Here is a 20,464-nt window from a genome sequence, read left to right on the forward strand (position 1 = left end):
CATTGTAAAGTTACAGTTTCATTTGAACAAAACATTTTATTGTGAAGCAGCAATCAACAAAACACTAACTAGGTTGAACTTAAAACTAGGTTTTACTAAGCACAAAGATTGTAAAATATACAGATTCAAATAAAATATGCTTCATCCTTGGATCATCAGATCATAGCATTTAAAGAGTTCCATTCACCTTCAGTTTTCCACCTGCCTCGATTTCCTCTGACTCCTGGTCTCTCTAGAGGTGGGGGTTTGAGGGGTGGAGTCAGAGAGGGAGTCTGAGTCAGAGAGGGAGTCTGAGGTCTCTTCAGAGTCTGACTGCTCCCTCTTCGATTGGCTTTTCCCTGACTTATTGTGCAGTTTTCCTTTGGTGGTAGAGTGTGTGTTCAGGTGGACAGTGAGGAAGGCATTGAGGCGGAAACGCATGCCACACAGAGGGCAGACAAAGGGCTTCTCACCTGTGTGAATAGTCTTGTGCGTATACAGTGCTGAGGGTGACTTGAAGGCAGCCTGGCAGTCTGCACACTGATAGGGTCTATTTCCTGTGTGTATGTTCATGTGAATGCATAGGTGGGCTCTTTGCCTAAAACTCTTGCCACACTCCTGACAGGCATGGTTGGGAGTTTTGTGACAACTGTAAATGTGTGCGTTGCGAAGGCTGAGAGTGCGATAGGTCTTACCGCACTCCTCACAAGAGAAAGGCCTTTCCTTAGAATGCGTCTTCTTATGAACATCCAAGCTATGTTGTGTTTTAAAACACTTTCCACACTCAGGGCATTTTAAGCCACTAATGTGTATTTGTCTGTGAAACACCCATGTTCCTTGGCCTTTATATGTTGCTTTACATACACAACATGTCCAGGGTCTAGTTGTGTCCGTCTGTCCCGGTCCTTTTACAGCCTCTGCTGACAGTTTATGTGAAGCAATGGATTTACCACATAGTTGGCAGGTATTTATCATTTCTTTTGCAATAGTATATGGTTTATATTTGTCGTAGATGTTTGATGTTTGAGGCAGATGTTTTATACCTGTACCTGACATTGGTAATGAGTGGTCTGTCGTATTTGACTGAGAACCCAGGTCTGACTGGGAAATGTGTGTATGATGAGACTGAGTAGATGTATAAAAGCCTGATGTTCCATCTTGCTGCTGTGGCTTATGTGATCTCTGGTTTGTATTTGCCTGTGTTGAGTTAGAGGCCAGTGATTTGTCACCAGGCTCGCACTCCAACCTTTGCTTTTTGCTGGGCTGGTGTGAAATGGGCTGAGAACAGCCTTTTGGGTCAGAGGTCATAGTGCGTTCCTGCCCTCCTGTGATTGCAGGCACTGATACGTTGACCATATGGATGGGTTGCGTACTCTCAGTCTTCAATGATAGCAATTCCTTGAAGATTGGTGGCTGATGGTTGTCTTCTATCATTGACGAAAGTAGAGATACTAAATTATCATATTCTGGCTTCAAATCCTTTCTTACTTCATTCAGGTGAAAATTAGCCCATATGGGATCTTCATTTTTGATGTCCACCATTTCCCGTTTCACATAGTAAGTTTCTGTAGAGTTTTTCACACTTTGTTCTTCGGCAGGTTTCACTGCATATAGGCCTCCATTTCTATCTTGATCACATCTGTCAGTCAGAGTCAGCTGAACACCGTTTTCCGGTGAAGATGAACCAAGAGCAAAGCTAAATGGAATCTCAATATCTACAGGTTCTTCTTTCACATGTGCAGCATATGTTTTCCTTTCAACAATAGGCACCCCTTTTTCCTGTTCTGCAAAATAACAGGCCCAAATAGGATCCTCAACTTTCATTTCAGAATCAACTTCATCTTTGGTTTTGACAGCCACAGTAGCATTTTCTAAGGACTCTTTTTTAACTGGGATGGCTTTTGTTTTAACTGGAGTCATGCCGGATTCAATCTGATAATAATATGACCAAATAGGATCCTCAACTTTCATCTCAGGACATTCAGACATAATCTCACTTTTACACTGAGATAAATTCAATTCACTCTTTTTACTAGACTCTGACTGCTGCTTCTCTTTGGATCTAATGTGAAGGGAGGTCAATGCACTGCATTTGGTCTCTGTAGGTACTTTCTTAACATCACATGGCTCACATGTTACTCCTCCATTGGACAGATCCACTAGTGAGGCTAGAGTAAACACAGGAACATCCCCCATCATAGCTGTTGGTGTCTTGTTACTGACTGGTATTGTCTCTGGATCTCCAGCTCCCGCCTTTGAACCTCCAGGGCTACAAACAGGATCCAGTCTCCAATAGTCCAGGATCTCCTCAACATTCCGAGACACACCCAGATGCGCGTCTAGTCTGAAACCGTCTGAATGTCCCAGCGTCTGCGGCACAGGCTCAGGTCTCACTGACGGGCTCGGAAGAAAAAGAGGATGTCCAAAGTGGTTCATCTGTAGTTCCTGATGGGAATCACCTCCTCCAGAGATGTTACTCTGGTCCTCAACATTTACAGCAGTGTCCTCACCTGCAAAATGAGATGCAGGGGGTTATTGAGTTAAAATATACACTAGGAACATTCATTATATTAGCCCTATATTTTATTGACTAAAGTTATGGTGGGCATTTTATAATAATGCTGCATATTCAATTGTATGCAAATCTATGGAGAACATAGCCTACATTTCATGTTAACATGAAAAACAACCAGCTTTTCATTCTGAGCAAGAGTGCTGCCTCTTTTTTAATGAAACGCATAATAAAAAATAACCAACAGTAGGCTTCCAGGGTCCTTGCTCCTTTAGAATCCGAGTGTGGAATTTCCTTTCTCACACATCGCTACCAAACAGTCCGTATTAATAACCTGATTTAGACTTGGCTCTGTGTGTATAGCTATGACGATTTGAATGCTCACCACCTAAGGCACGAGCACAAGACGGAAGTACACTGAACAAAAATATAAAAACGCAACATGCAAAGTGTTGGTTCCATGTTTCATGATCGGAAATAAAAGATCCCAGAAATGTGGCATATGCACAAAAAGATTCTCTAAAATGTTTGTTTTTTGTGCACAAATTTGTTTACAACCCTGTTAGTGAGCATTTCTCCTTTGCCAAYATAATCCATCCACCTGATAGGTGTGGTATATCAAGAAGCCGATTAAACAGCATGATCATTACACAGGTGCACCTTGTGCTGGGGATAATAGAAGGCCTCTAATGTTCACCAGAGCTGTTTTCAGATAATTGAATGTTAATTTCTCTACCATAAGCCAACTCCGTCATTTTAGATAATTTGGCAGTATGTCAAACCGGCCTCACAACCGCAGACCATGTGTAACCACGCCAGCCCAGGACCTCCACATCTGGCTTCTTCACCTGCGTAATCGTCTGAGACCAGCCACCTGTACAGCTGATGAAACTGGGTTTGTGCAACCGGAGAATTTCTGCACAAAAACTGTCAGAAACCGTCTTAGGGAAGCTCATCTGCGTGCTTGTCGTCCTCACCAGGGTCTTGACCTGACTGCAGTTTGGTGTTGTAACCGACGTCAGCGGGCAAATGCTCACCTTTGATGGCCGCTGGAGAAGTGTGCTCTTCAAGGATGAATTCCGGTTTAAAATGTACCGGGAAGATGGCAGATAGCGTGTATGGCATCATGTGGGCAATCGGTTTGCTGATGTCAATGTTGTGAACATAGTGGCGGTGGAGTTATGGTATGGGGCAGGCATAAGCTACGGACATCGAACACAATTTCATTTTATCGATGGCAATTTGCATGCAGAGATGCCGTGACGAGATCCTGAGGCCCATTGTCGTGCCATTCATCCGCCACCATCACCTCATGTTTCAGCATGAAAATTCACTGTCCCATGTGGAGTACACAATTCTTGGAAGCTGAAAATGCCCCTGTTCATCTATGGACAGCATACTCAGCAGACATGTTATCCATTGAGCATGTTTGGGATGCTCTTGATTGACGAGTATGACAGCGTGTTCCAGTTCTTGCCAATATCCAGCAACTTCAAACAGCTATTGAAGAGGAGTGGGACAACATTCCACAGGCCACAATCAACAGCCTGATCAACTCTATGCCAAGATGTTTCGCGCTGCATGACGCGAATGGTGGTCACTCCAGATACTGACTGGTTTTCTGATCCAKACCCCAWTTTTTTTTTTTTGTATTCAGACTTTTTACCCAGAAAGTTTATCACAGTGGTACCACCCAAAGAATCCAATTCAGATATTTTTTTCTGTTCAAATCAGTCTTACATGTGACCATATCAGATTTGCCCATTCATACTGATGTATGAATGAGGCGGCAGGTAGCCTAGTGGTTAGAGCGTTGGACTTGTAACCGAAAGGTTGCAAGATCGAATCCCCAAGCTGGCAAGGTAAAAATCTGTCATTCTGCCCCTGAACAAGGCAGTTAACTCACTGTTCCTAGGCAGTCATTGAAAATAAGAATTTGTTCTTAACTGACTTGCCTAYTTAAATAAAGGAAAAATGAAAATGAAATGTAGCCTCTGAAGTAACACGCAATGCTCATTTCCTGTCACTGTTCCTTTAAAGTTTTAGGTGGTTGTCATGGCAGGTCATTTAAGAAAAAAAACTGATTGAGCATCCAAACACATGGAGCGTTGTTGGATTTCTTTATGGATCAAAACATTTAATAACAAAGTATTTTCTGAATTCAAACAAACCCTCTGCAACTAGACATGGATGTTTAGAAGACATTGGTTGTCTTTCAAGTCTGGAATTTGGCAAGTGTCGACAAGTTAAGGTTGGTCAAAATCATCAACTTCCTTTAGCGCCTATTGACATAGTATCTTCTGGCAGTTTTTTWAAGAGCCACCAATGCGTGCTTTATACGTTAAAACACATCACTTTTTGTATGGATTTGTAAACATACATCAGCGAGAAATCATTTTCAACAAACAAAAGGTTAAATTACTACACCTTTTATAGGGTTAGGCTTCCCACATGGCCATCTTTCCATGTTACAGCGTTGACTATCTGTGCTAATGAGCTATCTGCGTCTCCAAACACCTGTGGGGAAACGGAAGATGGACGCCACAAACACGTTGTTACTGAAAAATACTGTAGGGGGCAAGTGTTAATCAGTTAAAACAGTGTCAGTGTACAGAGTAGGAGGTTGGTGGCAACTTAATTGGGGAGGATGTGCTTGTGGTAATGGCTGGAGCAGAATGGTATAAAACACATGGTTTCTGTGTGTTTGCCATTCCATTTGCTCCATTCTAGACATTATTATGAGCTGTCCTCAAGTGTATATTTTGCATTTGTGATAGAGGTCGACCGATTATGATTTTTCAACGCCGAGACCGATTATTGGAGAACCAAAAAAAGCCGATACCGATCAATCGGCCYATTTTTATTTATTCGTAATAATGACAATTACAACAATACTGAATGAACACTTTTATTTGAACTTAATATAATACACCAATAAAATCAATTTAGCCTCAAATAAATAATGAAACATGTTCAARTTGGATTAAATAATGCAAATGTTGGAGAAGAAAGTAAAAGTGCAATATGTGCCATGTAAAAAAGCTAACGTTTAAGTTCCTTGCTCAGAACATGAGAACATATGAAAGCTGGTGGTTCCTTTTAACATGAGTCTTCAATATTCCCAGGTAAGAAATTTTAGGTTGTATTTATTATAGGACTATTTTTCTCTATACCATTTGTATTTCATTAACATTTGACTATTGGATGTTCTTATAGGCACTTTAGTATTGCCAGTGTAACAGTATAGCTTCCATCCTTCTCCTCGCTCCTACCTGGGCTCAAACCAGGAACACAACGACAACAGCTACCCTCGAAGCAGCGTTACCCATGCAGAGCAAGGGGAATAACTACTCCAAGTCTCAGAGCGAGTGACGTTTGAAACGCTATTAGCGCGCACCCCGCTAACTAGCTAGCCATTTCACATCGGTTACACCAGCCTAATCTCGGGAGTTGATAGCAAACACACGAAAGTGCTGTTTGAATGAATGCTTACGAGCCTGCTGCTGCCTACCACCGCTCAGTCAGACTGCTCTATCAAATCATAGACTTAGTTATAACATAATAAAACACACAGAAATAGGAGCCTTAGGTCATTAATATGGTCGAATCCGGAAACTATCATCTCGAAAACAAGACGTTTATTCTTTAAGTGAAATACGGAACTGTTCCGTATTTTATCTAACGGGTGGCATCCATAAGTCTAAATATTCCTGTTACATTGCACAACCTTCAATGTTATGTTATAATTCTGGCAAATTAGGCAGCCCAAACTGTTGCATATACCCTGACTCTGCGTGCAATGAACGCAAGAGAAGTGACACAATTTCACCTGGTTAAAATTGCCTGCTAACCTGGATTTATTTTAGCTAAATATGCAGTTTAAAAAATATATACTTCTGTGTATTGATTTTAAGAAAGGCATTGATGTTTATGGTTAGGTACACATTGGAGCAACGATACGCACCGCATCGATTATATGCAACGCAGGACACGCTAGATAAACTAGTAATATCATCAACCATTCGCTGTAAAGCATATTTTCAAAATCTGACATTATAGGTGGATTAACAAAAAGCTACGCTGTGTTTTGGTATATTTCACTTGTGATTTCATGATTATAAATATATATTTTTTAATTTAGCGCACTGCAATTCAGCGGCTGTTTACGAAAATGAGCCCGCTAAAGGGATCCGTGCGTCAAGAAGTTAACTACTTCTGACTTATGTTGACTGCACAATATGGCGGATATATTTGTGTCTTGATTGGGCTCTGAGCGCCTACTCAGATTATTGCATGGTTTGCTTTTTCCGTAAAGCTTTTTGAAATCTGACACAGCGGTTGCATTAAGGAGAAGTGCATCTAAAATTCCATGCATAACAGTTGTATCTTTTAGCAATGTTTATTATGAGTATTCCTGTAAATTGATGTGGCTCTCTGCAAAATCAAAGGATGTTTTGGAACTTCTGAACATAACGCGCCAATGTAAACTCWGATTTTTGGATATAAATATAACCTTTACCGAACAAAACATACATGTATTGTGTATCATGAAGTCCTATCAGTGTCATCTGATGAAGATCATCAAAGATTAGTGATTAATTTTCTCTCTATTTCTGCTTTTTGTGACTCCTCTTTTTGGCTGGAAAAATGGCTGTGTTATTCTGTGAATAGACACTCACCTAACATAATCGTTTGGTTTGCTTTCTTCATAAAGCCTTTTTGAAATCGGACACTGTGGCTGGATTTACAAGTGTATCTTTAAAATGGTGTAAAATACAGGTATGTTTGAGGAATTTTAAATTATGGGATTTCTGTTGTTTTGAATTTGGCGCCCTGCAGTTTCACTGGCTGTTGAAGAGGTGGGACGCTACCTTCTCACGTACCCTAGAGAGGTTAACTGACTTGCATAGCTAAATAAAGATTAAATAAAGGTGTACATTTTTTAAATAAAAACGGCCAAATCGGTGTCCAAAAACACCGATTTCCGATTGTTATGAAAACTTGAAATCGCCCCTAATTAAATCGGCCATTCCGATTAATCGGRCAACCTCTAATTTGTGAAATTATTTTAATGTGATATGAAAGAACAAGGCTTTATGTTTCTAGAGCCAATTCACCTCTAAACAGAACATGTAAGGTCCTTGGACTATAAGGAGTAACGTTAGGCTCCTTTAGTCCATTATTGGTCTGGAGCATCACATTAGATTAGCCTGTTACAATCTGTTAGCTAGCAAAATATCTGAATTGGGCTGCTTGTGTAAACAACCCAGTCTCCCAAAAGCATCTTAAAATGGAAAAATCAACCCAAAACCACTCATTCCTTTAATTTACAGTTGAAGTCAGAAGTTTACATACACCTTAGCCGCACATATGTCAGAGTCAAGAGCCGCCGCGGGGGCCACACCGGCCCGCGAGAGGTTTTTAACGGCCCACTGGGATGATCTGATTATTATTAGAACCGGCCCGCAGACGCAGCAAGCCGGACGCCCGCAAGATCTTTTACACGCACGCAATACTACATCCCACAATGCAACGGCTGTCGCACCCGACAGCTTTTTATGGACGCTGCTTGCATTTCAATCATCTCTATTTGGGCCAGCAAGTGTTTCGCCCATAGTAAGAAATAATAACTTTTTGACAGAATACCCATCAAAATGGCAAACGGAAGGTGGACACTGAGAACCGGGGGTTTCAACAAGGTGGGATTCGGAGTATATGTTCACGGAGGTAGCTGGAAACCTGTGTGTCTTCTGTGTGGGAAAGTGGCGGTACTGGAAAGATATAATCTGAGACGACATTATGAAACGAAACACGCGACAAAAACAAGAATATGGACATGGAACAAAGGCTACAAAAGGCAAGAGGAATTAAAACGAGGCCTCAATCCTCGACAGGTCTGTTCAAAAAAGCCAATCAAGGCCAGGCTTGCTTGTCAAGGCCCGTTTTATTTGGCAGAAGAGATCGCTAACAGCCCGGCCATTTACGGAGGGGGATTTCAACAAAACTGCATGAATTAAAAGTTTGTGACGAAGTTTGCCCAGAAAAGGCAACTCTTTTTAAATGTGAGTCTGAAGCAGAAACACCATTTGCCGAGAGAGTAAAGCACAGTTGTCCATCAATCTAAAAGAATTTAGCCCTTTTGCTAAATAGAAAATATAGGCTCTTGATGGTGCCTTGAATACCGGTTTCTTTCATTTAATGTTCATGTTATGGGGATTTTTAAATAAAGGAAATTTGTCTTTGTGTTGTTGAAAATTAAAGATTACTGACAAGGCATAAGAAAATATTGCTTTATTTATCTGATCAATATTGGAATAATTTGTTAGGTTTTCAGTAGGTTTCTAATTTAGGTTCACTAGACTATATGCTCATTTAAAAAATTTTCAATGAACATTCGAACAGTCCGGCCCCGGCTTGTAGCTAAAATTTTTATTTGGCCCTCGCCATTTGACTTTGACACCCCTGCCTTAGCCAAATACATTTAAAACTCAGGTTTCACAATTCTTGACTTTTTCCTAGTAAAAAATCCCTGTCTTAGGTCAGTTTAGGATCACCACTTTATTAAGAATGTGAAATGTCAGAATAGAGAGAATGATTTATTTCAGCTTTTATTTCTTTCCTCACATCCCTGTGGGTCAGAAGCTTACATACACTCAATTAGTATTTGGTAGCATTGCCTTTAAATTGTTTAACTTGGGTCAAACGTTTTGGGTAGCCTTCCACAAGCTTCCCACAATAAGTTGGGTGAATTTTGGCCCATTCCTCCTGACAGAGCTGGTGTAACTGAGTCAGGTTTGTAGGTTTCCTTGCTCGCACACACTTTTTCAGTTCTGCCCACACATTTTCTATGGGATTGCAGTCAGGGCTTTGTGATGGCCTCTCCAATACCTTGACTTTGTTGTCCTTAAGCCATTTTGCCACAACTTTTGAAGTATGCTTGGGGTCACTGTCCATTTGGAAGACCCATTTGCGACCAAGCTTAAAATTCCTGACTGATGTCTTGAGATGTTGCTTCAATATATCCACACAATTTTCCTCCCTCATGATGCCATCTATTTTGTGAAGTGCACCAGTTCTCCTGCAGTAAGGCACTCCCACAACATGATGCTGCCACCCCTGCGCTTCACGGTTGGGATGGTGTTCTTCGGCTTGCAAGCCTCTGCTTTTTCCCCTCTAAACATAACAATGGGCATTATGGCCAAACAGTTATATTTTTGATCTTTGTCCCCATGTCCAGTTGCAAACCGGAGTCTTGCTTTTTTATGGAGGTTTTGGAGCAGTAGCTTCTTCCTTGCTGAGCTGCCTTTCAGGTTATGTCAATATAGGACTCGTTTTACTGTGGATATAGATACTTTTGTACCTGTTTTCTCCAGCATCTTCACAAGGGCCTTTGCTGTTGTTCTGGGATTGATTTGCACTTTTCGCACCAAAGTACATTAATCTCTAGGAGACAGAACGCGTCTCCTTCCTGAGTGGAATGACGGCTGCGTGGTCCCATGGTGTTTATACTTGTGTACTATTGTTTGTACAGATGAACGTGGTACCTTCAGGCGTTTGTAAATTGCTCCCAAGGATGAACCAGACTTGTGGAGGTCTACAATATTTTTTCTGAGGTCTTGGCTGATTTCTTTTGATTTCCCCATGATGTCAAGCAAAGAGGCACTGAGTTTGAAGGTTGGCCTTGAAATACATCCACYGGTACACCTCCAATTGACTCAAATTATGTCAATTAGCCTATCTGAAGCGGACATCATTTTCTGGAATTTTCCAAGCTGTTTAAAGGCACAATCAACTTAGTGTATGTAAACTTCTAACCCACTGGAATTGTGAAACAGTGAATTATAAGTTAAATAATCTATCTTTAAACAATTGTTGGAAAAATGAATTGTGTCATGCACAAAGTAGATGTCCTAAACGACTTGCCAAAACTATAGTTTGTTAACAAGAAATTTGTGGAGTGGTTGGAAAACAAGTTAATGACTCCAACCTAAGTGTATGTAAACTTCCATATTCAACTGTAGTGTTAAATAACTATGTGAGAACAATATTTTTTTGTTAAAAAAAATTCATTCTGACGTTACAAGGTAAAATGGAAAATATTTTTGGAAATCTGTTGCAGCTCAAGTCGACTACAAAATCCACAATGCAATGCTCTCTGAGCTGGCTAGCTAGTGTAGCTACACGAAATAATTCCGAAGACAATATAAGCATTAACGTAGCTAGTTAGTGCAGTTTGTATAGGCGATTTTACAGCTCTCTCACCATGTTCAACCAGCCGTACAGAGTGGAGTCTAACATTCGCAACGGCAGATATTCTTTTGTTATACATGGCAAACGTTGCCTTTGCTTCGTCTATGGACCGCATGCTGTGCAATTCTGGGACATGGCGCGCTTTCCGAGGAGTGAATGGGAGTTTATTGGGCGCTAGRTAAAAAAACAACACTAGCACGGATTTCGTCAACATTAATGTTTTCCCGAGATAATTAACTTGCTCTCTGTAGTATCGTATAGCTTTAGAATCGGGCCATTGAGTACTTTCGAGGAAAATAAACTCGTTTCTCGACATATACACAGATTTTGAGACTGGATTATTTTAGCAGCCGCATGACGAAGAATGACAACGTGGACCCGATTGGTCGACATTCTGTGCTTTCTGGAATATCTCTGGCAACTGCACCATACAATGCATCCTGGACTAGAGGCAGACAAATAGGAACACATCTGATAGACAAATTTCTCGAGGTAGGAATATCGCAAAAATATTATCTTCCCTCCTTAGGGAAGACATCACCCCGAGTTATGACACAGGCCAGTATTGAAGTCTGACATTTTTGATAGACGTTTTCGCGATCTAAATCGTATTCCTATTAACTTCCACTGTAGTGAGAGCGACTTTATCAGAGTGCTACGTTATATCGGCCGGATGTTTGCGCGCAAATAACTCAGATAAACGTGAAATMACACAGGGAATGAATGGATGCACAAAAACATTAAAACCTTTCCGTTAAGGCTAATTTCAGTGGTGCTAAAATTAATTTAGCCTTAAACCGACCCCTGATTTTAGGCAACCAGGAGCCATGGGCACGCGCCATATGGAATTAAATGCATGCATCCATCCATACGGGTCATTTAATTTGCCTTGAGGCTCAGAATGCGCACAACAACAAAATATAGCGACACGTATGACAAATTCTACTTACGGATCAATTGTTAGCWCGCGATTTGCCACTTCTCTTCGATGAAGCATGCACTACAAAACAGCACCTAACATAAAATTCAACATATTGTCTTCAAAGTTTCGATGGAACTGCGCTCCCAATATCCTAGACAACAGCAGCCCCTCGAGACACTCCCATTCTTCTTCTTCTATGAGGTTTAACGGCGATTGGCATCCAATTTGTTGCATTACCGCCACCTACTAGACTGGAGTACAACTCCCTTATACTTTGCTTTAAAATAATAATATATATAAAACAATTAAATAAACATGTACTAAATAAATACCCTGCCATCTAACACTACACTCACTAATTTCAAAATGATCTAAAATAAAATGAACACCACCCTACTCCCCTAATTACATGTATTTATTCCTACCTCATGCCATCATCCTGAAAGGATAGGATGGGACAACACCACTTAACACACCCTGTAACTCTTCTGCTGTCAAGTCTCGCACGCCCAAATACATCTCTGCAGCTGCCACCACAACCTCAATTTTCTGAGACTTCTGATCCATCCCTGCAGTACAATAAATAACCATTGCTATAAATGCTAAAAATCCCATTTTACTGAAACTTATATCACTTTTTGGCCTATACCTCTGTATGGGTATATCTCTCCTACTCTCACCACTCCTCCCCCTTAACCCACCTTCTTCTACATTCTTCACTGCCTCAGCATATGACAACTTCTGCACTACTCTAACCCTGGAAACCTCAACTTGCCTCTCTCGCATTTCTGATCCCCAGCTCCATGGGCACCCCTACAATTAACACATTCCACTACTCTCTCCAATACTACACATTCCTTTGTCTCATGCCCTTCTGCACATTTCTCACACCTTGGACCCTCCCTCCTACACACTGCTGCAACATGCTCATAAGCTTGTCACCTGTAACATCTTAATGTATTCGGCACATACGRTCGTACAGGATAACTTGTATATCCTAACTTCACTTTGTCAGGCAAAGACTCAACTTCAAAACTCAAAAGAACAGACAATGACTCTTCTGTTTCCCCACTCACCACCCTGTCTGCGTCGCATCAAACGACGAGCATCACATACAACGGGAAGCTTTGCCCTCAGCTGGTCAACTTTAAAATCTACTGCTACCCCAGTTATAGAAACTCCCATGTTCTGAGAATCACTTTTCAAAGTGCACCACCAATTTGTAAGTCGCTCTGGATAAGAGCGTCTGCTAAATGACTTAAATGTAATGTAAATGGATAGTTTGACCCCTCCCTCTTCCTCCATTCTTTTTCTTCTTTAAAGCTTTATGTCAGACTACACATATTGGTGTATTGCTGCCACCTACTGTACGGGGTATTGAAACAAAACAAAAATACAAATATATTCCATTATGGGAAGAGGGGGCTAAAGTAAATACACAAATAAATCAAACAACCATCCCACTCCTTCAGTCACATTCAAATCACATCCCTCAGGAGCCTGTGAGGACGGGGCGTTCATCGACATGATTACTTGTTTACCTCCGCAGAAAAAGAGCAGAAAAAGAAAAATGAATACCCCAAAACGCTATTGTCTCAGATTTCCTCTCCGTTTGCYCTGTGCAGTTAATAAACACAACAAAGTAATACACGCTACAAAGTAATAAACACTACAAAGTAATAAACGCTACAAAGTAATAAACGCCACAAAGTAAAAAACGCTACAAAGTAATAAACACTACAAAGTCCACCTTCTTAACATGCAACATGTCAGGATCCCTCTGTTAACAAGGAATCTGGTGTCTCTACTCCTACTACCATTACTTCCTCAACTTCACTCCTTTCTTCCACTCTTATCACCACCTCTGGATAGGAGACATTCTGGACAGCCCTTATTCTCACCGCCTCCGGATAGGAGACATGCTGGACAACCCTTATTCTTGCCACCTCCGTCTCAATCACCCTAACAGGACACTTCGTCGGACGGGGCCACAGTGTCTCCCGACCTCTCCTGTCTCAGCCTCCAGTATTTATGCTGCAGTAGTTTATGTCTCGGGGGGCTAGGGTCAGTCTGTTATATCTGGAGTATTTCTCCTGTCTTATCCGGTGTCCTGTGTGAATTTAAGTATGCTCTCTCTAATTCTTTCTCGGAGGACCTGAGCCCTAGGACCATGCCTCAGGACTACCTGGCCTGATGACTCCTTGCTGTCCCCAGTCCACCTGGTCGTGTTGCTGCTCCAGTTTCAACTATTCTGCCTGCGGCTATAGAACCCTGACCTGTTCACCGGACGTGCTACCTGTCCCAGACCTGCTGTTTTCAACTGTCTAGAGACAGCAGGAGGGGTAGAGATACTCTGAATGATCGGCTATGAAAAGCCAACTGACATTTACTCCTGAGGTGCTGAACCTGTTGCACCCTCGACAACCACTGTGATTATTATTATTTGACCCTGCTGGTCATCTATGAACATTTGAACATCTTGGCCATGTTCTGTTATAATCTCCACCCGGCACATCCAGAAGAGGACTGGCCACCCCTCATAGCCTGGTTCCTCTCTAGGTTTCTTCCTAGGTTCTGGCCTTTCTAGGCAGTTTTTCCTAGCCACCGTGCTTCTACACCTGCATTGCTTGCTGTTTYGGGTTTTAGGCTGGGTTTCTGTACAGCACTTTTAGATATCAGCTGATGTAAGAAGGGCTTTATAAATAAATTTGATTTGATTCAGAAATTCAGGTGCATGTTCACCACCACAATTGCAGCATTTAGGCTCAGCTGGCATATAATACTGCTCTCGTTTACGGACAGATAACCAAATAATTTACATTTATCACACTGCATGGGTTTGTGCACGAAGGCTCTGGCTTCCATTCAATGGAGTGACACTGGCCTTGTTCGAGAGGATCAAAAATATAATGTATCATGGGTAAATTGTAACTGATCTACAAATAATAATGAGTCTAGTTATTTATGATGCAAGGTTCTTTGTAGATCAGTCATTCGGTAGTCGCCTGCATAGTCGACTGCAATTTCGAACAAGCCCTCTGACGCCAAATCAATGGCCACTRGGCGATCAAACGAGCGGGATCAATAAATGCTGGCTACCCATCTGACAATAATGGCTATGGTATGATGACTACAGAGTTGTTAAACCAATAATAGTCAATACTCTTTGGTATGACCAAAAATCCCAGCCTTGTAGGCTTTAAATAAACCTAGTAGGCAATAGGCACTTACTAACTGTATTTTCAGTAGGCTGCAAATTACAAAGGAATTAAAGTAGGCCTAATGACCAAACCAACACAAAGAGTGTAGTATTTATATTTATTTCCATAATTGTCATCTTGTATGTTCAGTGCCAACTCTGTTTGTAGGCTATATTTTTGTACCAATATTTGAGGTAGTCTAGGCCTACCAGTATCAGAAATCTGGATCTATGGAGTCTGCTGCCCCTTAGTGGTAGATCTGGTAGACATATTAACCCTCAGCCCTTGGCCCCAAGTCTTTCATGTGCGAAATGACACTGAGTAAAAGGAGTGGAATGTTAGCTAAACAGACTGGTACTCAGGCTAGCCTATATGGCCCTGATATACACTGAGTGTAAAAAACATTAGGAACACCTTCCTAATATTGAGTTGCACCCCCTTTTGCCCTCAGAACAATTAGTCGGGGCACGTCCTCTACAAGGTGTCGAAAGCAATCCACAGGGATGCTGACCCATGTTGATGCTGGCCTATGTTGACTCCAATGCTTCCCACAGTTGTCAAGTTGTCTGAATATCCTTTGGTGGTGGACCATTCTCGATACACATGGGAAACGGTTGAGAGTGAAAAACCCAGCAGTGTTGCAGTTCTTGACACACTCAAACCGGTGCGCCTTGAACCTACTACCAGGGMATCATAGCTTTCACCTGGTCAGTCAGTCTATGTCATGTAAAAGTGTTCCTCATATTTTGTACACTCAGTGTATATTGTACAGTAGATGCTTAGCGGGAACCTTGGGACATCCCTACCCTAAACCCTAACAATAACCCTTACCCTAACTTTTACATATCGACTTCTTTGGAGTAATGTTAGAGTTGGTCCTCCCAAGGATCCCACTTAGACTTTTCCTATATATTTCCACTTAGACTATTCCTAAAGGAGTATAACATCCTGTGCCACATTCCCCTTAGACTCGGCCGGCCAAATGCATTTCATTATAGCCTGGGGAAGAGGTTACATACCCCTCCCCATTTCCCATCCAGCAAAAGCTTTCACATGAATCTCATCTGTGGGCAAATAGAACATCGGTGCTACTTGTGTTCTGATGCCAATACTACAGGATTGGGCGACCAACATTTTCAGACAGGTAAAGATCCATGAGTCTATGACATTGTCTCACAAACCCATTCAAGAGGGATTTCGTAGACCGCTAGTTAAACAGCTGTTTGTAAATGAAAACTGCTGTATGGTTGCCTTTACAGAACATAAGACGAGAATTCACCTCCTTTTCTGAAACAGTTTAAATTGTTTCTCCTCTCGACTATGTATATTATTTCAATGATGAGCAAGGAAAGACGAACTGTTTTGTTTATATAAGGAATAACAAATGTTAAATCATTGTTTTAATATTTTTATTTATTATTTTATGTTATGTAACCTGCATCTTGTTTAATTTTGAATGTATTTGCTTTAGCATTTTATCTGGACTGTGCATGCAGGTGAAGTCAGCAAAGGGAGATGAGTCATTGTTTGAATTGAGATGTGTATAGAAGACAGGAAGCTGTTTCATATCACCTGACTGACTGAGTGCCTCCTGCCTTTCGGTGAGCACAGGCCTATTCAGCATCCTGTTCAGTACGTGTACACACACACACACACACAGACAGACAGACAGACAGACTGCGTAATCAGTCTCTTATGGTAAAATATGCCTCAGTTCTGGACAACTCTTGAGTTAGCCTCTTCCATAGCCTTCCCTCAGTACTTTCAAAGTGTTTCCTCCGTGGCCTGGGTGATCCTGGCATCTGCTTTTCTCCGAGCCCTGTGCCTCCAAAGCAGGACAGCCAGTGAGAGGAGCAGCAGGAGCCCCAGGGCCCCTCCAATCAGCCCAGCTTTGAGGGCCAGACTGCTGTCTCCAGGGGGCTCGTACATCGTACAGGACCGCCTCTGACGCTCGCTGACTCCTGCGTCATTCACCGCCACCACACACACCTCCACCCCCTGCCCCAKCCCCCGCACAACACCACTCCTCTGGTCCTCCCCAAACACCAGGGGCTCCAGGGTACCCACCACCACCTCATAACGGGTCACAACAGACGATGGTGCACACCACTGAACAACCACCGCTGGCCCTTCCATAGACAGTCTCTTAAGGTCTGGAGGCTCTGGGGCCACGTGGGGCCCACTCACCCCTGGACACAGGCAGCCGCTGGAGGCTGCCAGCTGGGCACAGGGGGTCTGTAGCTCCCGGCAAGGGTTGTAGTCACAGGACTGAGGATTGGTGCCCCGTGAGGGAGTAGGCGGGGGTGGAGTGGTGTCCCAATTCAGGTCGTAGTCATCATTTGAGTAGAGCTCCAACATTTCGTACATGCGTCCGTGTGGCCTTAGATGAAGGGTGGCTGTGTGGTTGGTCCCTGAGACGTCAGAGGGTGCAGCGAAGGAGGAGTAGCCATTGAGAAAGGCCAGTGTGAGGATTATGAGGGGAGGTGGAGGATCCCTGTGGGTGGACATGGCATCTGAAGATGATAGAAAATAGCATTCCATTACAGAGGGTTTGACATGATCTGCTTATGAAACAACCCACCCTAAATTTATTCGTTTGGAGACATACCAAGCACTAAGTCTGTTAGACTTTTACAAAAGATTCCAAATGTGTTGTTATTCTTACATTTGTGAAAAAGGCTTGATTTCACCTTCATGGGATATTGTACAGCTTAATCGTCAAGTTTATTTKATTCAAACCTTTTTAGAAATCACACCAGTGGAAGTGGTTACAGGCACCACCCTCYTGTGAGATTTAAAAGAACAACAACATAGTAATCTGAAACCCAAAGACTGTTATTTTATATAATAATCTAACTAGCAGACTTTATTGCACAATAGGTCAGAGCCAGGCTTTACACACACAGCACCTCCCTGTCAGCTGGTTCAACTTACAGCAGAGCTGCCAGTGCAATCTCCACATGATTCTATACAAAAACAGTATATCTACCTGACAGATACCCTAGATAAACAAGTATGGATGAATAAACATACTAATACTAACAGAACACACAAAAAAAACGGAGGTAAGGTTTAGTAGAACTACACTAACATTGAGAGAGAGAGAGACGACCCGAATCAGCATAACTGTATGCCAGTAGTTAACGAGTTAGATGTGTGTCAATAGACTTCAAAAAGTTGTAAACAAATGTTCTCTTTAGTAATTCATATAGAATAAGGAATAGAACATTTTAGATTGATGAAAATGTTAAAAAAATATTTGTTCACCTGATAGTCGATAGTCATTTATCYCTTTTGAAATCTCTTACTTTCTGTTCTTTTACTCTCTCCCCCTCTTTTTATACATGTTTCCTAACTCCCCAACAATCCCCTCCTTCTTTTCTCCCTCCCCCTTACCCCTTCTCTACCCCCCTCACTCTATTGCTATCCCTCTCTTCCTGCTCCACCTCCCTCTCTCTGTTCCATGGTGGTTTGGCAATGTGTGTGTGTGTGTGTGCCTCTCGCTTGCTGCCCCTGTATGTGAGGTAACTCCCAGTGCAGTCAGCTYCAAATCACATGAACTCCTATTGCATTCCATTGACGTGTGTTTTTTTCCAGAGAAACCCTGCTCATTAATGAGACTTTCTGCCTGTTAGGGCTGGAGCGCAGTGACTGGATGGGGTTGATTCTGTCTGCTGCCCAGGCTGGTTCACACACATCTGTCACCGTCATACACACACCAGTATCTCCCAACCCTTCCGCTCAATGGCTCACCTCTCCTTCTCCCCCTTTACTGYCTGTATGACTGTCCCAAACACTGTCTGGTTAAGAAWGTTCTACATGGACATACTGTCATCAAACATGGAGGAGGCAAGTTGTCACGCCCTGACCTTAGAGAGCCTTTTTATGTCTCTATTTGGTTTGGTCAGGGTGTGATTTGAGTGGGCATTCTATGTTCTTTATTTCTATGATTTGTGTTTCTATGTTTTGGCCGGGTYTGGTTCTCAATCAGGGACAGCTGTCTATCGTTGTCTCTGATTGGGAATCATACTTAGGCAGCCTGTTTTGCCACCTTAGGTTGTGGGATGTTGTTTTGTTAGCTCTGGTGAGCCTTCAAGACGCTATGTGCGTTTGTTGTTTTGTTTGGTGTTCGTTTAAAAAAAAATAAAGAAACATGAACACGTACCACGCTGCACCTTGGTCTTCTTCAGACGAGRGTTACACAAGTGTTCAGTGGTTGAATGAAGTCAGAGAAGAATTTGACTGGACTGGACTTGCCCACCTGCTGCTCTGAATCAAAGCTCAACAGAAAATAGTAGTTACTTATTTACACTCAAGAGAGGCTGAGCTTCACAGTCAAGAGAAAGCAACACATTGAAACAGTTGCACAAGCTGGACAAGAGAAGGATAAGATAGAATAGCAAATCAGGTTGAGTGTATTGATTTCTTCTTCACATTTTTGGAATTACTCTATACAAAACAAACAAAAACAAAAAGTGAACTAATGCCCATATAGGGCTGAGATTGCGCAGGCGCTAAAATGTTTTGTAAGAATTAGTCAGGGCAGGTGGGATGTGAAAATATGTAGCTGGTGTAAATGGAATTCTCTTGCTGTGAGACTATGAAGCATTAGGGGCTTTACAATGGTTACATTGATCCCAGTTCTCTGTTGCCCACTTCCTACGTTCTTTGGTGCCTGCAATGTCTGTTGTAGTCAGTAATTGCTTAGCACTGTGCAATAAAATCTGTTAAATTACAGAAATGTGGATTCCAAAAGTCTACCTCAATAAGCCTTATTAGTGTGCCATTACACTCTGAGCTCAACACACCAGTATTCTACACGAGTACACTTTCTGCAGGGTTGTGAGGTGGCGCTTTTTGTAGAGACTTACTTTGGCATGTTAGCAGTGATGTCAAGACTGTGCCAGCCCAGCTTCCACCCCCCCCCCCCACCTTAGGTTTATAACCCCATGCTCTTTGCCCTGATCCCTTTTCTCTGTCCACTCTCATCCTTCCTTACTCTCTGTCCATCTGCTCCACAACCCCTTCATATCTGCACTCCTCCCTCTCCTTTCTCCATCAATGCACAAGCTATTCATCCCTCCCTCTTCTTTCTCCACATCTGTTTACAGTTACACGGTGTGGTATTATGGAGAGGGACCAGCTGTCGTGAAAACCAGCCCGTATTTCATGTCCTGCATTTCTGAGCGGTTGGTAGGATCATAGCAGTGCACTAACCTAGACACTTTCTGTGTCAAAATCCTTGAAATAAATTTGATCACTAGTCTCCGTGTGTGTTCAGCAAGGGTATTTTCTTCAGAAAGAAAGGTTACTAGGTAATACTGAAGATTGATGRGAGTAGCCTGACATCTTGCTGGATGAGGAATTGCTCAATAGGGTGGAATACACAAGCTGTCATAGAAACTTCCTCCTTTCCAAGAACATAGACCAAACACTGCTTCATCACGTACACAGWATTGCAATACAGTGCATTCGGAAAGTATTCAGACCCCTTGACTTTTTCCAGATGTTGTTACGATACAGCCTTATTCTAAAATTGATTCAATAGTTTTTTTTACCTCATCAATCTACACACAATACCCCATAATGACAATAAAAAAC

General features: G+C 42.1%; 2 protein-coding genes across 3 annotated transcripts; both read right to left on the minus strand.

Moving 5' to 3' along the window:
* On the minus strand, window positions 1-11,856 carry LOC111964218 (uncharacterized). Of its 2 annotated transcripts, XM_023988014.2 has the most exons (3): window positions 11,692-11,856; window positions 4,919-5,008; window positions 1-2,489 (listed from the first exon to the last, which is right to left on the minus strand). In XM_023988014.2, exons 2-3 carry the CDS (start codon window positions 4,956-4,958, stop codon window positions 190-192), a joined length of 2,340 nt encoding a protein of 779 aa, XP_023843782.1. In that variant the 5' UTR covers window positions 4,959-5,008; window positions 11,692-11,856; the 3' UTR covers window positions 1-189. The 2 variants fall into 2 exon arrangements, with proteins under 2 accessions (XP_023843782.1, XP_023843783.1); XM_023988015.2 differs by lacking the exon at window positions 4,919-5,008.
* A 4,399-nt stretch (window positions 11,857-16,255) lies between these two features.
* LOC111964219 (leucine-rich repeat neuronal protein 4) lies at window positions 16,256-18,935 on the minus strand. The gene is made up of 2 exons (XM_023988016.2): window positions 18,131-18,935; window positions 16,256-17,376 (listed from the first exon to the last, which is right to left on the minus strand). The coding sequence occupies exon 2, from the start codon at window positions 17,369-17,371 to the stop codon at window positions 16,628-16,630; it is 744 nt and encodes a 247-aa protein (XP_023843784.1). The 5' UTR covers window positions 17,372-17,376; window positions 18,131-18,935; the 3' UTR covers window positions 16,256-16,627.
* Window positions 18,936-20,464: the final 1,529 nt, after the last annotated feature.

Source organism: Salvelinus sp. IW2-2015, linkage group LG5 (genome assembly GCF_002910315.2).
Source record: "Salvelinus sp. IW2-2015 linkage group LG5, ASM291031v2, whole genome shotgun sequence".
In the NCBI taxonomy this organism is placed as follows: domain Eukaryota; kingdom Metazoa; phylum Chordata; class Actinopteri; order Salmoniformes; family Salmonidae; genus Salvelinus; species Salvelinus sp. IW2-2015.